This window comes from Pongo pygmaeus, chromosome X, assembly GCF_028885625.2.
Source record: "Pongo pygmaeus isolate AG05252 chromosome X, NHGRI_mPonPyg2-v2.0_pri, whole genome shotgun sequence".
NCBI classification, from domain to species: domain Eukaryota; kingdom Metazoa; phylum Chordata; class Mammalia; order Primates; family Hominidae; genus Pongo; species Pongo pygmaeus.
The window spans coordinates 144,147,708-144,166,007 of NC_072396.2; the positions used below are offsets into that span (position 1 = coordinate 144,147,708).

The 18,300-nt window shown below is 37.6% G+C and overlaps 1 protein-coding gene across 1 annotated transcript in view; it reads left to right on the forward strand.

The window, feature by feature from the left end:
• Positions 1–2,219: 2,219 nt before the first annotated feature.
• F9 (coagulation factor IX) overlaps positions 2,220–18,300 on the forward strand; it is a 39,753-nt gene continuing 23,672 nt past the window's right edge. The window contains exons 1-4 of the mRNA XM_054473213.1: positions 2,220–2,337; positions 8,491–8,654; positions 8,874–8,898; positions 12,580–12,693. Coding sequence (XP_054329188.1) covers positions 2,250–2,337; positions 8,491–8,654; positions 8,874–8,898; positions 12,580–12,693 — 391 coding nt within the window. The 5' untranslated portion in view covers positions 2,220–2,249. The remainder of the gene's footprint in view (positions 2,338–8,490; positions 8,655–8,873; positions 8,899–12,579; positions 12,694–18,300) is intronic.

Sequence of the window (18,300 nt, forward strand, 5' to 3'; positions counted from 1 at the left end):
AAAAATTAATTCAAGATGGATTAAACACTTAAATGTTAGACCTAAAACCATAAAAAGCCTAGAAGAAAACCTAGGCAATACCATTCAGGACATAGGCATGAGCAAGGACTTCATGTCAAAAACACCAAAAGCAATGGCAACAAAAGCCAAAATTGACAAATGGGATCTAATTAAACTAAAGAGCTTCTGCACAGCAAAAGAAACTACCATCAGAGTGAACAGGCAACCTACAGAATGGGAGAAAATTTTTGCAATCTACTCATCTGACAAAGGGCTAATATCCAGAATCTACAATGAACTCAAACAAATTTACAGAAGAAAACAAACAACCCCATCAAAAAGTGGGCGAAGGACATGAACAGACACTTCTCAAAAGAAGACATTCATGCATCCAACAGACACATGAAAAAATGCTCATCATCACTGGCCATCAGAGAAATGCAAATCAAAACTACAATGAGATACCATCGCACACCAGTTAGAGTGGCGATCATCAAAAAGTCAGGAAACAACAGGTGCTGGAGAGGATGTGGAGAAATAGGAGCACTTTTACACTGTTGGTGGGACTGTAAACTAGTTCAACCATTGTGGAAGTCAGTGTGGCGGTTCCTCAGGGATCTAGAACTAGAAATACCATCTGACCCAGCCATCTCATTATTGGGTATATACCCAAAGGATTATAAATCATGCTGCTATAAAGACACATGCACACTTATGTTTATTGAGGCACTATTCACAATAGCAAAGACTTGGAACCAAGCCAAATGTCCAACAATGATAGACTGGATTAAGAAAATGTGGCACGTATACACCATGGAATACTATGCAGCCATAAAAAAGATGAGTCCATGTCCTTTCTAGGGACATGGATGAAGCTGGAAACCATCATTCTTAGCAAACTATCGCAAGGACAAAAAACCAAACACTGCATGTTCTCACTCTTAGGTGGGAATTGAACAATGAGAACACATGGACACAGGAAGGGGAACATCATACACCGGGGTCTGTTGTGGGGTGGGGGGAGAGGGGAGGGATAGCATTAGGAGATATACCTAATTCTAAATGACGAGTTAATGGGTATAGCACACCAACATGGCACATGTATACATGTGTAACAAACCTGCACGTTGTGCACATGTACCCTAAAACTCAAAGTATAATAATAAAAAAAGATCATTCTAAAATTTATACAAGCCCTTAGAACAGTTAAAAATATCTCACCAAAAGAAGAATGAAGTTGGAGGAATCACTCTACCTAATATAAAGTCTTACTACATAGCTACAGTAATTATGACAATGTTATATTGGCAGACGGATGAATACATCAATGGCGCAAAAAATAGATAGAGAAACCGGAAGTAGACCCAAAACAATATGGTTAACTGACTTACGAAAAAATTTCAGAAGCCATTCAATGGAGGAAGGATAGGGTGGTATTTTTGTTTTTTGTTTTAACAAATTGTGCTGGATAAATTGGACATACCTATGAAAAAAAAAAAAAGAAATGAAGTTTGACCTAAACATCATACTTTACACAAATATTAACTCAAAATGGAGCACGGGCATAAATCTAAAACTTCAAACTGTAAAACATTTAGAAAAAAAATAGGAAAAAAATCATCAGGATCTAGTGTTAGTGGAAGAGTTCTAAATGTGATCCATAAAACAAAAACAAATAAACTGGACTACATCAAAACCAAAAAATTCTACTCTGTGAAGGACCTAATTAAGAGGACAAAAGACAAGCTACAGGCTGGAGATAATATATTTAATCCACGTATCTATGAAAAGACTCATATCTAGAATATATAAACAACCTTAAGAATCTGACAGTAAAAAAAAAAAAAATCAAATCAACTAACTGGACCACTCATACATTGCTGATGGAAATGTAAAGTGGTACAGCCATTTTGGCAAACATCGGTGCTCTCTGACAAAGACACGATGGGTCCCACTGATGAATTGTGCTGCCACAGTAAATGTAGCCACTGTGCCTATCTCCATTCTGAAGATGTGTCACTTCCTGTTTCAGACTCAAATCAGCCACAGTGGCAGAAGCCCGTGAAATCAGAGGTGAAATTTAATAATGACACTGCCCATTCTCTTCACTTGTCCAAAGAGGCCATTGGAAATAGTCCAAAGACCCATTGAGGGAGATGGACATTATTTCCCAGAAGTAAATACAGCTCAGCTTGTACTTTGGTACAACTAATCGACCTTACCACTTTCACAATCTGCTAGCAAAGGTTATGCAGCGCGTGAACATGATCATGGCAGAATCACCAGGCCTCATCACCATCTGCCTTTTAGGATATCTACTCAGTGCTGAATGTACAGGTTTGTTTCCTTTTTTAAAATACATTGAGTATGCTTGCCTTTTAGATATAGAAATATCTGATTCTGTCTTCTTCGCTAAATTTTGATTACATGATTTGACAGCAATATTGAAGAGTCTAACAGCCAGCATGCAGTTGGTAAGTACTGGTTCTTTGTTAGCTAGGTTTTCTTCTTCTTCATTTTTAAAACTAAATAGATCGACAATGCTTATGATGCATTTATGTTTAATAAACACTGTTCAATTTATGATTTGGCCATGTAATTCCTGTTAGAAAACATTCATCTCCTTAGTTTAAAAAAATTAAAAGTGGGAAAACAAAGAAATAGCAGAATATAGTGAAAAAAAATTAACCACATTATTTTTGTTTGGACTTACCACTTTGAAATCAAAATGGGAAACAAAAGCACAAACAATGGTCTTATTTACACAAAAAGTCTGATTTTAAGATATATGACATTTCAAGGTTTTAGAAGTATGTAATGAGGTATGTCTCTAATTTTTTAAATTATAAATCTTCAATTTAAAGTTTTAGTTAAAACATAAAGATTAACTTTTCATTAGCAAGCTGTTAGTTATCACCAAAGCTTTTCATGGATTAGGAAAAAATCACTTTGTCTCTATGCCAGACATCTTGGAGTTAATATTTGGAGAAACACAATACTCAGTTGAGTTCCCTAGGGGACAAAAGCAAGCTTAAGAATTGACATAAAGAGTAGGAAGTTAGCTAATGCAACATATATCACTTTGTTTTTTCACAACTACACTGACTTTATATATTCCCCAGAGGAAGACATACAGGGAAGAAATTATCCCATTTGGACAAACAGCATGTTCTCACAGGAAGCGTTTATCACACTTACTTGTCAACCTTCTAGAATCAAATCTAGTAGCTGACAGTACCAGGATCAGGGGTGCCAACCCTAAGCACCCCCAGAAAGCTGACTGGCCCTGTGGTTCCCACTCCAGACATGATGTCAGCTGTGAAATCAGACTGAAATGCTGAAATAATGATAAAAAAAAATACAGAGGTTAAACTAGCAAAGTGAGTAAAGTCAAGGGATAAAGAAAATTTGTTGGAAAACTCACAAAGCAGGACATAAAGCAAGGCCATTAGACATATCTCATTAGTGTGACATCTGGGAGGACAAAGGATCCAAACCTTTTCTTCTATATAAGTGGTGAGATGATGAAGGTTGTAAGAGGGCTTCTGCCCCCTTGAAGACTTCAGATGCTGGGAAAAGGATAGATAAGAATAAAGATGAACCAGGCTTTTGGAGCCTGGGAAATAATGACTAGCGATAAACCTGAAGGGAAGTTAAATATATGATCCCCAGATAATACTAAGGAGAAAGGCAATGTGATTCTGCAGCCATTGTAGCCAGAGATAATAAGCCCTTGAGGAAGGGGCCAGGGGAATTTTTCTAAGGATGGACAGTATTAATGCGGCACTCTTTTCTGCTATTAAACTCTCATTGGCTTCTAAAAGGAGTTTCTGTGAGTGATTTGCTGAGATGTTGCATTTTCATGGCTGCTGCCTTTAGGTATTATTGCAACAGTTTGGAATTTTGAAATTAAAACAGTTCTGTAAAACCAGTTTAGTTTTGTAAAGTGTATGCATCAAAGATGTCCTTCATTCATTCAAACATTACTGAGTTACAACTACGGTGCCAGGTACTGTGTCAGGGTACTAGGGGTATGGGGATAAACCAGACTCCCTCTTTGATCTAAAGCACCATGAGGCCAGGTGACAGGTTTCAATATAATGTGATAAAATGTGCACCAGGTACTAAGGGATCATAGAGAAAGGAACACATTAAATGGGGAAACAATTGATAGAGAGATAATATTTTCATCTGGGTCTTAAAAGAATGAGTAGGCGTTCTCTCTCTTTAAATGTCTGATATAAGGGCGTTTTATGCAAAGAGGATCACTCATGTGCAAAGACTCAGATTTGCAAGAACGTGAGGTATTTCAGGAGTTTTGTGTGGTTCCATATGGACTATGACAAGTGAGGCAGGTAAACTAGGCAGAGCTGGTCATCAGATAATGAAGTCATTAACCTAAGGAGATTGGACAATAAAATGCAATATGGAGGTATCAAAGTATAAACATAAGGAGTACCACTGATGGCTGATTTAGGATGCCCAGTCTGGCAACACTCTAATGAGATGATAGTGGGGGAGGGGGCCATACCAAGACTAGGAGAGAGCAATCTTGAGACTATTGCAATTATCTACGGGAGACATAAAGGCTAGAACCTGAACAGTAGCAGTACAAAAAAAAGAGAGGAGTTCAAATGATGTTAAGGAAGTAGAAGTGGTATGACTTAACCATCTGGGTATGGAAGGGGAAATGGCTAGAGTCTTGGGGACTTTGTGTTTGATGTCATTATGGGCCACAGCATAAAGTCTAAGAGAACTGGCTCTTTAGTCTGACTGCCAGAGTCTGAATCCTGGGCCTGATGTTTTAGTATGTTACCTTGGGCAAAGCCCTTAGCCTCTATGAATCTGTTTTCCTCATTTACAAAAATAAGATGACAGTGCCTATCTCGTGAGACTTTTGTGAGGATGAAGTGAGACAATGGATGCAAAGTTACTGAGCACAGTGTCCAACGCAGCAGAAGCATTACATATACATCAGCTATTACTGGCTACATTATGATATACAGTTAGGGAGTTGGAAAGATAATCTGAAATTCAGGAGACATATCTGACTATAGATGAGTATTTGGAACTCATTGTTCTGTAAACAGTAGCTACAGCCACGTGTGTGGGCATCTAGAGAGTGAGCATGGATATTGTGATGCCTAGTACAGTGCCTGGCAGTAGTGGTTGTATGCTCAGTAAATTTTGTTGATAGGGTCAGGGCCGGACTAGACTGTGGTAAGCAAGGCCTGTAGGGCATAAATATACTTATACGCCCCGAGAAGTGAGGACCTCTTAAATATTGTGCCCTACATGCCTTGTTTGGTTCACTCTTGTCCCAGCCCTGGTAAGTATATATAAAGTGAAAAAGGAAAAAGCTGAGGCTGGAGCCTGGGAGAACCCTGGACATTTAAGGGCCATGGAGAGGAACAGGAGTTAATCAATTCAAGTGCTGGATGGACAACAGGAGTTAGAGCAAAGAGGGGAATCAGAATAGAGTGATTATTATAAAAAGAGTTTCCTAAAAAAGGAGAGATCAACAATGAGAAATTATTTAGAGCAGCCAGTAAATACATAAACTCAAAATTATTCTTTAGGTCATTCCTGATCATGACAATAGTCATTTCATTATATAAATGTGATTAAGGAAGGAAAAGAGCTACGCAAAAGTTATTAAAGAGCTAAAGAGAATTGAAACATTTAAAACAGAAGAAGGTAGGGCCAACATGAAAGGAGTAGGGAGAAAAAGAGATAACCAGCTTATTGTTTCACTGATCCTGTCAACACCTGTGAGGTAGATATTCTTATTATACTACTGTTAAACCTATTTTACATTTGACAAAGTTAAGGTTCAGAGCTTATGTGACTTGTCCAAGGTCACAGGTCTAGAGGAGGCAGATACTTGATTCAAACCTATTTCTGTCTGATCTGATTCTAAAGTCTGTTTTTTCACTCAACCACACTGTACAGTCAGCTCTCCCTGTGAGTTCCATAGCCACAGATTCAACTAACTGCAGATCAAAAATATTCAAGAAAAAAATGGATGGTTGCATCTCTACTGAACATGTACAGACTTTTTTATCTTTCATTATTCCCTAAACAATACAGCATAACAACTATTTACATAGCATTTACATTGTATTAGCTATTAAGAGAAACCTAGAGATGATTTAAAGTATAAAGGAGGATGTGTTTAGGTTATATGCAAATAGTAAGCCATTTTTGTATCGGAGACTTGAGCATCCACAGATCTTGATATTTGCAGGGGGTCTTGCCACCAATTTTCCATGGATACTGAGGAACGACTGTAAATGCATGCAGGTATGGATGCTATTTAGGAGTGTCCAGGGCCAAGTAAATGAGTTGCTGAGCAGACAGGTGGGTGGAGGCTGTGAGGCATCAATATGTGGTGGCATCCATCTGCATTTTGGTGATTTTTTCCTTCACAGTCCTTGGCTGTCTGGGAAGAGAAGGATGAAGGCAGATGGCTGCTCTGATTTAGGGGCTAGGATTGCAGGGTAGGCACAGCATTGCAAAGGAGTGAAGGAAATTGGGAAATTTGGCAAATGAAGAGTTGAAGAGAGGCCTGGCATGGTGGCTCACACCTATAATCCCAGCACTTTGAGAGGCCCAGGCAGGCAGATCACTTGAGGTCAGGAGTTCGACACCAGCCTGGCCAACAAGGTGAAATGGTGAAACCCCGGCTTTACTAAAAATACAAAAATTAGTTGGGCATGGTGGTGGGCGTCTGTAATCCCAGCTACTTGGGAGGCTGAGGCAGGAGAATAGCTTGAACCTATGAAATGGAGGTTGCAGTGAGCTGAGATCACACCACTGCACTCCAGCCTGGGCGACAGAGCAAGACTCTGTCAAAAAAAAAAAAAAAAAAAGAGTTGAAGAGAAAAAGTCTAGGCTAAATTCAAAGAAAAAAAGTGAGCCCAAAAAGAACTTGCAGAGCAAGGGAAAAGCAGGGATGTCAAGGGACTAGAACACTCCATAAAGTGAACAGCTGCAATGAAAATAAGGGAAGAAAGTTTAGTTCATCTCCGTTCCTTTCCTTTCCTTTTTACTTTCCTTCCTCTTCCTTTTTGGAGTTAATCAGGAAGTAGTCCCAAATACCCCAGAAAGTTCATCTTATAAGCCCTTGGTCCTCTTGAGATGGTATCAGATATATTGGTAGACCCTTGAAGAAAGGAAGAACTCCAGGCAACTTCTTGAGTCCCTGTTATTAATTTTATACATACATACACATATATGTATATACATGAAAACACACAAACACATGTGTGTGTATACAGCCATGCATTCCTTAACAATGGGGATATATTCTGAGAAATGTGTCATTAAGCAATTTCATCGTTGTGCGAACATAATAGAGTGTACTTACCTAAACCTAAATGGTATAGCTTACTACATACTCAGATTGTATTGATGTGGCTTATTGCTCCTAGGCTCCTGGGCTGCAAACCTGTACAGCACGTGACTGTACTGAACACTGTAGGCAATGGTAACAGTAGTATTTGTGTATCTAAACATATAAAAGGTACAGTGAAAATACAGTATTATAACCTTATGGGACCACTGTCGTATAATGTGGTCCATCATTGACCACAATGTCATTGTGCAACAAATTATTATCTCATATATATACATGATATGATATATATGTGTGTGTATATATATATGTATATACAGATATGTGTATATATATGTGTGTGTGTATATATGTATATACATATATGTGTATATATATGTGTGTGTATATATATATATATATACACACAGAGAGAGAGAGAGAGAGAGAGGAGAGGAGATGAAGGAGGGAAGGAAGGAAAAAGATAATTCAGATAGAGACATCAATCCTCCAGAGTTCAGGAGTGTCTCTACAGACTAGGTAGATGTAGCTTAAAAAAACCATATCCTGAACTCTAGAGAGATGCTTAAATCACTGCAATTCCTATAACACTTGCCAACCAAAGGTGCTGTTGATCTGAAATTGCTTTTTTAAATTAATGCAGTGATTTTTCTTTAACATCTAGTGACAGACACTGGGGTCACATTTGCAGCTGGACCATAAATAGGCTTCTGTTCTTCAGGAGACATTTGTTCAAAGTCATTTGGGCAACCATATTCTGAAAACAGCCCAGCCAGGGTGATGGATCACCTTGCAAGGATCCACAATGAGCTATTTTCAAGTGATGACAAAGTGTGAAGTTAACTGCTCATTTGAGAACTTTCTTTTTCATCCAAAGTAAATTCAAATATGATTAGAAATCTGACCTTTTATTACTAGAACTCTCCTGACTAAAAGTAAAATTGAATTTTAATTCCTAAATCTCCATGTATATACAATACTGTGGGAACATCACAGATTTTGTCTCCATGCCCTAAAGAGAAATTGGCTTTCGGATTATTTGGATTAAAAACAAAGACTTTCTTAAGAGATGTAAAATTTTCATGATGTTTTCTTTTTTGCTAAAACTAAAGAATTATTCTTTTACATTTCAGTGTTTCTTGATCATGAAAATGCCAACAAAATTCTGAATCGGCCAAAGAGGTATAATTCAGGTAAATTGGAAGAGTTTGTTCAAGGGAACCTTGAGAGAGAATGTATGGAAGAAAAGTGTAGTTTTGAAGAAGCACGAGAAGTTTTTGAAAACACTGAAAGAACAGTGAGTATTTCCATATAATACCCTTCAGATGCAGAGCATAGAATAGAAAATCTTTAAAAAGACACTTCTCTTTAAAATTTTAAAGCATCCATATATATTTATGTATTTTAAATGTTATAAAAGATAACATTTAAAATGTTATAAAAAGATAACATTATAAAATCAATACCAAAACACTTTAAATATTACCATTAATTTGTCTTCTTTTATTCTTTATAGACTGAATTTTGGAAGCAGTATGTTGGTAAGCAATTCATTTCATCCTCTAGCTAATATATGAAACATTTGAGAATTATGTGGGTTTTTTCTCTGCATAAATAGATAATATATTAAACTTTGTCAAAAGGACTCAGAAAGATCAGTCCAACCCTCTAACCCATATTGAATGGTGATATACTACAGGGTTATGCCAGTGTGGGAACTATTGCTGGTAAATAAGTTTAATCCTCCCTAGGGCTTCACAAAGAACATTGATCCACCCCAGGAAGGTGGAAGGAAGAAACTGAAATGATTGTGTCTTAGGACCTAATGAAAGTTTGCATTCCTCAGTAAAATCAGAGAATGCTGACTGACTTAAATGTTTATAGCTTCAAAGTCCTCCTCATTATCATGGCCCACAAGCCCTTCCATGATTATTCTTCCCCACCCTCCCCATTACCCTTCTTGCCTCCTCTGCTACTTCTCTCCTCGCACACTGGGCTCCAGCCACCCTGGCCTTCCTGTCACTTCTTGCACACTCTAGGAATGCTCCCACTTTAGAGGATTTATCTGGCTGTTTCTCTTATTTGGCTGTTCCCAACTTCCTGTGGGCTGGCTCCCTCACCTCCTTCAGGTCTTTGCCCAAATGTTACCATCTTAATGAGGCCTACCTTCACCATCTATTAATATTTCAACCTGCCCCAGTAGCCTTACCACTCTAGACACCTGTACAGAACCCCACTCTACTTTTTAACAGAGCTTTTCACCATCTAATGTATCATATAATTTCTTACTCATACTATTTATCATTTATTTTTTCCTACTCCACTAAAATGCAAGTTTCATGTTGGCAGGGATATTCAATTGTTTTGTTTACTGATATATTCCTAGCACCTAGAACAGTATCTGGAAAAGAGGTATTCAGTAAATATTTATCAAATGAATTGACCAAAAGAAGGAAAACTCAAAACTTTAATGACAACTAACTTTAAAGCTACAATAACTTAAAATTCAGCAGTAGGATTTTGAGGGAGGGTAAGTTTCAAAGATTGACTTACCTAAGACTATCTGCATAAATAAAAAGAAATTAATCCAGACAACAAATTCACCAACTTCCATCAGTTGGAAATCCAATTCTATTTTCTACAGTTTATGTTCTGGAGACACTACTGGGCACTCTTTTACTGTCATAACTCATAACTCCTCCACTTTTGTTTTTAAATCATGAGAGAAAAAGAGTTGACTCTGTTATATTGTTTTATCTACCTTTCCTTGATCTTAGAAATGAATACTACCATACCAACTTCTACTGAGGTGCCCCCTAAAGTTAGTCCAAATAGGTCTTTGTAATCTCCATTCCTGCAGAATTGAGAACTTTGAATCACATGATTTATTTCTAAAAGTAAATCCATGCCTATTTTCCCCACCAAAAAATTCCCGACTATTAAACTCCTACAATCCCTTCATTGCTCACTCCCCACCCCCAGGATCATATTTTAAAGTTGGGCCCTTGCCTTTTGGGTCACATAGGTACACTGTTTGCTATACCACAGGTATAGCTATCTGGAAAATATGGAGGGCATTACTCTGTTACTACTGCTTCGTCAACCAAAAAATAAAACAACAAAAACAAGAACAAAAAAGAAACAAACTCCCTGCCTCTTTTCACTTGCAGATGAGATTCCTAACCACTACAAAATTAGCCTATGTTTCTTCTTGCACATAGTAAAAACCCAAGCTTCTCACTGCTGTGCTATTCTGTACCATCAACTCATCACATAAAGAGCCTGGTTGAAGAAGAATGATTGTCCAACCACATTACTAGCATCGGTCAAGACTTTCCAGTTTACAAAAGGCCTATCACATTTAACCCTCACATCATCCTTGTGACCAAAGCAATATTAACTCCATTTTACAGGAGAGTAAACTGAAGCTTAGGGAAGTTAAAAGAACTGCCAAAGGTCTCCCAGTTAGGGAGTCATGAAGCCCAGAAGAGAAGCCAAATTCTCTGCTGCTCAACCCCTTGCTTTCACTATTACACCTCATGGCCTTCAAATCTAAATGCAGTTATTCATTAAACAGGAACCTGGTAGTCTTAAACAGGAATCTCTCACTTGGTAAGGTCTTGTCTCTTGTTGTATTTGACCCCAACTGTCTATGGCTTTGCCTGAACCCAAAGTACACACAGCCAAGAAACCAAAGAAGAACCAAATGTGGGATAAAATGACACTCGTTTTAACGACATGTCTCAGCAAATGAGTTCCTGTGTAGCTGGCTGAAAGCCCAGACCCTTTCAGTAAAACGTCCTGAATAATTCACATTTGTTGGTCTATAATATAAAGGGCAAATGCAGCTCATTTCTAGACCAGTTCTGAACATCAATAATAATAAACCAGAGATAACAGATTTTGTTTTCATAGAATTGGAACAAATTAGAGTATCTGTGCAAAAGCATATCAGATCTAGGAGCAGAGGGGACAAGGTCTAATTTTTAAATAAGCAAATTTTCCAGGGAGGGACTATTTATGATAAAGGGATATTAGTCTCTTAGTCAACGGAACCTGGATACACGCTTCTGACAGAGAAGAGGGAGAACAGGCAGGAATCTACATACCAGATGTCAAGGAGATTTGCTTTAAAATATGACTGATAATTAGAAATTTCTCAGTTTCCCCCTTTTCCCTCATTCTTTGATTCTTATTGTTATCTTTATCTCTTACTCCTTTGTTTCTCATATATTGAGTCTTACAGATCAAGCTCCCATTTTTTTCTTCAGGGGTATTTTTCTAGTTCAAAGTGCCTACCATCTCCCTTCTGGTTCTATTCATCCTTCTCTCCCAAAGCTCCTTTAGAAGTATGGATTAAGGCAGAGCACTAAGAAACCAGACTTAAAGATTCCCTTCTCATTCTGACTTTTCTCCTTTCACCTATTCCTTCCTCCTGTTTTCTTACCATCAGTGTCTTCAAAGGCTTTCAAGTACACGGTAAATGCAGAAACTTCAAGAAAGGCAGAATGGAAACATAACCAATGCATACATAAATAAAGCACACTGTAGAATCTTTTTAAATTCTGTATGATATATCGAATGCTGTCTCTCACATTACCTAGACCATTTGAAACCGAATTTGTAAAACATAGTAACAGATGCTTCTGACATGTTTTCTATTGTCTTGAACCATTACTGCATATGATACATCAAAGTTAAGTGACAATACAAGAAAGCAGATTCATTTGCTCCCTGCCTAGGCCGTCAGTTCCTAAAGTGGAAACGCCATATATTATCTAGCTCAGTTTGCTCTACAAGACCTGCAATAGAGCCTTGTGTGACATAGAGATAATATTTGTTGAAGCAATTAAATTTGACTTGGAATTAACTCTGCCATCATTCTATAAGGAAGGATTGAAAATCCTTCTCACCCTGTGCTGATAGAGTACATTTCTACACAAAAACGTCCTTCTCCCTCTTCCCTTGGATTGCATAAACTATGTACATGCCTTCCTCAGGGCACTTTTCTAGGACGGTGTCAGCCTAAGGATCTTTGTTTGGGTGGCTTTTAGAAACTCAGGAAGACAGGAGCATCATATGCCTATAGGCAGCTGGCTTCCAGGTCAGCAGTTTTGCTCCAACCCTAAAATCAGACTCCCATCCCAATGAGTATCTACAGGGGAGGACTGGGCATTCTAAGCAGTTTATGTGCCAATTCAATTTCTTAACCTATCTCAAAGATGGAGATCAGTGTGAGTCCAACCCATGTTTAAATGGCGGCAGTTGCAAGGATGACATTAATTCCTATGAATGTTGGTGTCCATTTGGATTTGAAGGAAAGAACTGTGAATTAGGTAAGTAACTATTTTTTGAATACTCATGGTTCAAAGTTTCCCTCTGAAACAAGTTGAAACTGGAAAATGCAATATTGGTGTATTGTAATTTTTCTTAAAAACTTACTTTTGACGCTTATAAACATTTCATTTGTAGTTATAGTTTTCAGGATATGAGTTCAAGAAGCTACATTAAAATCAATAACAATATTTGGTAACTAATATTAAGTAATAATGATGTTCCACTCACTTATTAATCTTTAATACAACCATATGTGGTTAGTACTATCATTATGTCCATTCTATGCAGATGAGAAAACTGCAACTCCAACAGCCAAAAATTACAGAGGCATAAATGGTTTAGACAGGACTTAAATTTCAGTGTGACCAAAACCCATGCTTCTAACTACTATATTCAAAACTCGGAGAAAACTGAACCCAGAAAATTGAAATCATGACTAAATTGCTATCAACATAGGTAGTGAAAGTCAATTAAGTACAGAACTGGAGTATGACTGGCCAATTATCCCATATAATGGGAATTCTCCACATGTACAAACCACTTCATATGCTAAATTTGTTGACAAAATTCAAAGCTCATTCCTGAATTTGACTATATTGATTACATCAAAAATGTTACATAGCAAACTTAGGATCCTTGTGTACCTTTTCTTCTCAAAGCCTAGATTATTTCTTTTTCCAAGGTTTCAGTAATTGGAGCAGTAAACCCCAGTGTCCTTTACCTACTTGTTTATTACCTCCAGATGCAATATTACTGGTACTGTGATTGAGAAATGCACACAGTGCTAATGAGGAATTCACTTTCTACTCTGACACTCCAGAAAAATAGAGATGCAATCCTAAGGAAGAATTTAACACCACAGGCTACATGACTAAGGATAAAGAGTAGAAAATTAGCAGGACTCTATTAAGGCATTATAGCAATCCACCTGACAAATGAAAAAGGCATGAAATGAAATGAAATGTAGCAGCTGCACTTGTCCTGTTGAGAAAGGAAAAAAGTCACCTGTAATGTTGTTCAGAAATCCTTTCACTGCTAAAAAGAAATTCATTGACCGTCTTCCTTTAGGCTCGAAAATTTCTTAGAAGGTAAAAAAAGGAAAAGGTGACAGGGCAAAGACATTTGAAAAGAAAGAAAAGAGTGAATGAACTTGCACACCTGACTTGGACGCCCATTCCCTTAGGTTTCCATTGTGGGGACAAACTAATGCCTGGGTTACCTTTCTTGAGAGTGTGTTAATTGATTCAATATCTCTGAAGTGCTACTTTCATCTGAAAGGTTATAATTTGAAATTCAGAATTACCTGGATAAAATTGATCTTGCTATTATGGAAACCTCTAGAAATCCTTGGAGTAGTTACTCATTATCAGCTTAAATAATATAGCCGTTGGAGCTGAGGGAATGAGTAACTCAATTAGTCTCAGTTACAACCGAAGGGCACATTGTTGTAAACTATAATTGAAAACATAAATATCTTTACCTAGTTTAAAAATAAGATGCTTTAAAAGGAGGAAGGGAATAGCCCTGAGGAATGTAAATATAAGCACAAAACTTCTACAACAGAGTTTACTACATGTGTGGCTATGTTCCACACAGCAAAAATGCTAAGTCTACAACTGACACAACTTGGATACTCTCATGTTCCCACATTTTGGTTTGGTCAGGGCTGTGCAGTTGTACTGCAGCCACCACCACTCCTGGCCTCTACGGTATATTGATCTGACCCACCAATCTGATCAAGGTTTAGAAAAATATTTTCAGCCCAGTTAGCTCACAAACAAAATGAGAATTCCCACAAATTGCTCTTTATCTCAGACAATAGAGGAAAGCTACAGCAAAAGCATAAACAAATTACCATTTAAGTTTGTTGCTTCAAATTAAAGACTAATTTCAACAGCCACTAGATAGCACAGTTTATGGGGCATCTCGGCCCCAAGTCTTTTGTCTTATAAGGTCTTGAAAAAAAGAAAGGAGATTTTCATCAATAAGAGTTTTTTGTTATCTTTTTCCCTTGTTCATCAGGCCCTTCACTGTGAGAGAGAGGTGTAAACATTCAGGGCATGCATTCTAGTTAAAGAATATTAATTGGCTATTGGGTCCCTTTGGTTAGAATAAAGACCTCTGTATGATGTCCCTAGCTGTACATCAAATCCAAATATCTCTCAGATAAATGAAGGTCTGTTAGAATTTGGTCATTCCTGTCTCTTCTAAAGAGTAACAGAGGCATTTTCCCACAGTAAAGTAGAATGGAAAGAAATAAAATCACAAGCATATAAACACCTTTTTCAATTTTTCCAGCATGTCACAGACACTACTGTCTTATTTACTACATATTTCTGAGGAGTAAAAAAAGGAAATAAGTTGAGTTTAGCTGAAGCACAGCATATTTTGTGGTAAACTTGTTAAATAAAACATCTTTTGTCCAAGCTTTGGTTGTCACACAAGTGGATATATCAGGAAATATAAAGGCAGAATAAAATAAAGCAGAACATGCTAACATTTGTAGTAGGCATGAAGGGAATTAGAAAGTGTTTGTGTTAACATGGAGGGAGAGAAACAGATGCTTTGAGATGTTCTTCAACAGATATTCTAGGCACTGAGACCCCCTTCAGGACAAGAGAGAGCCGATATCCACCACAGTACCTAACATATAAATGCTCAGTAGTTGATAAATGAGTCCCATTCTAACTGTTCCTTAGCTCTGCTCTATGGAACTCTCCCCTGGAATTCCTTGTGCCATCATTTTATTTCTGGAATCTTCAGCCTTTTAGCTGAGGGCAAAAGATTGCTGATTAGGAAGCAATATTTCCCACCTCCTGCGCACCACAAGCCAAAGATCAACAGCAGCAGCAACAACATACTGGGCCCTAAAGGGCAATGACAAATGTGGAGAATGATACAGAGGTTTGGTTACTTCTTAGCCAATGACACAGAATCACAATTGAGAAAACACAGAGTTTATTCATTCCCATTGTGCATGCCCTGGACAAACCAAGCTGCACCTTTCGTAACTTATCACAATCTCATATTGACGGAACACTTTCTACAGGTAATGTTTGATTTGGCTGAACACTTTAGCATTGCTTCGTAGCAACAAAATGATAGCTAGTAACAAAAAAAGATCCAGGGATATTACCACTGTTAGTGAGGAGAAAGGCCTTTAAATTAATTAATTAATTAATAGGACCAAGTGCCATCTTTTTGGATCATGGCCTTAGTGCATTATTGGTAGCAAAGGTTAAAGCTCAAGCTGGTTCCTTTGTCCGCCTGGCAACAGTTGATTTGCCTCCCTTTATTTCCTGAAGTATCAGTAAGGACTAAGAGCTAATTATTACATTTGGCTATGCTAGCATATGTAAAATAGAGTTTAAAAGTTTAGATTCGTCACTCAAAAATTCATATTCTCCAAAACCATACAGTCACTCTGTTAGCCTGTGTTCCCCCAGAAAAAAGTCACAAGCTTATTTATTAACATGTGTAATCCCAGGGGGCAAGAAAAAGGCACTGAAGAGTGAGGCAGAAAGGAAAAGAAAGCCAATAAGAGGATGAGTTATCAAACTACTCGTTTCTAACAGCAACTGATTGCTTAACTTCTTGGGACTGTCTCCAATAAGTCAAATTGGCCTCAGGTTAGTCCACCTGAGTGGGAAGAAGAGGTGAAAGAATTTGTCAGTATCTGTCTCTCACTGGTTAGAAGTTCGACTTATGGGGAATTAACTCCCTCACATTTCCTAGTTGGATATGCTTGGGTACCCAGAGGGTCATATGGCATCCATGCCTCAGCATTAACAGGGAAGCTTCAAGGCAAAAGACACATAGTGCAGCTATGAGCCAAGGCAATTCAAGGATACACCCATAGGAGGCTGGTTGACATCCGCCCAGAGCTAATCACCACCATGCTGGAAAAAGACACAGGTGAAGCTGAGAAGAATGAAGGTGGTGCATAGGAGGTATCTAATACAGTCACTCATTTTCAAACTTTCCATGTTATGATTGCACTGACCACTGAGGATTTCTATTGAAAGTTTTACTGTTGTCAAACATGTACATAAGGGGAAAGGTGTCTTACATTGTTTATGTTCCTGTGCTGCTCTAGAAACAGAAATAGGCTCAAGAGCAGAGCCTGTTTTTCTTAATTCAGCAGGTCTAAGCTAACAAGTCCTGAAACATGCTACTTCTTGTTATTGGTATTGCATAGGAGAAACAAAGGGAAAGCACAGTAATTAGAAAACACAAAACAAGATGGCAGGAATAAACCAAATATATCAGGAAACACAATTATTGTGAATTGGGGTTAAACTAATCTATTAATAATGACAACTTTCAGCTTGGAGTTAAAAATTTAATTGTATACTGTTAACAAAAGTGATACGTAAAATAAAATTACACTGGGAGGCTAAAATGAAGGGATGTGAAAAGAACTATCAGGTAAAAACTAACAAAAAGAAACTAGCAAAGCAATCTTAATGTCAGACAAAATAGAATCCAAGAGGAAAGTCATTTCAAAAGACAAGAGTTTTTTTATTAATAAGGGGAATTGCATAGGAGAGTAAAGAAAATGTGGGCCACTGGAATGCTTAGCACTAATGACATATTGGTCTTTGGTCTTCAGTTACCTTACAGGACCCTATTTCATTCTCTTATGTTTGATATGTAACCACCTCAGCCAGCTTCAAGTTGCTTTTTGGCTCTAATGGACTTCCTAGCACTATGATTTCTTTTTTTTTTAAATGTTTTATTTTAGGTTTAGGGGTACATGTGAAGGTTTGTTACATAGATAAACATGTGTCACAGGGGTTTGTTGTACATATTATTACATGATGCAGACATCAAGCTCAGTACCAAATAGTGATCTTTTCTGCTCCTCTGCCTCATCCCACCCTCCCCCCTCCCCCCTCAAGTAGACCCCAGTATCTGTTGTTTCCGTCTTTGTGTTTATAAGTTCTTATCACTTAGCTCCCACTTACCAGTGAGAACATGCAGTATTTGATTTTTGTTCTTACGCTAGTTTGCTAAGGATGATAGCCTCCAGCTCCATTCATATTCCCACAAAAGACATAATCTCGTTCTTTTCTATGGCTGCATAATATTCCATGGTATATACGAACCACATTTTCTTTATCCAGTCTGTCATTGATGGGCATTTAGATTGATTCCATGTCTGCTATTCTAACACTGTAATTTCTTTTTTTTTTATTGATAACTTTGATTTTATTTTTGCACTTAATCTATATTTGACAATTTACAATATTGGCTTATTTAGGTTGGCCTAATTCTTATTAATGACAGCATAGTATTCCATTAAATGGATATATAGTAATTTACTTAGCCAGATCCCTACTGATAGTTCTTACTTTTTTTCTCTAGATTTTTGTGATTACAAATAAACTGCAATAAACCCTATAAAATACTTTGGTATATTTGTGCACAAAATTTCTAGAGACAGAGTTGCTGGATCAGTGATGGAAGACTGATGTGTCTTTAAAATTTTGACAGATCGATGTTGTTTGGCACTATTCTGTCTCATCAACTTGGTATGAGACTGAGTTTCTCCATGCTTTGACAACACTTTCCTTACCTGTTTGAGGAAAAAATGGCATTTCCCT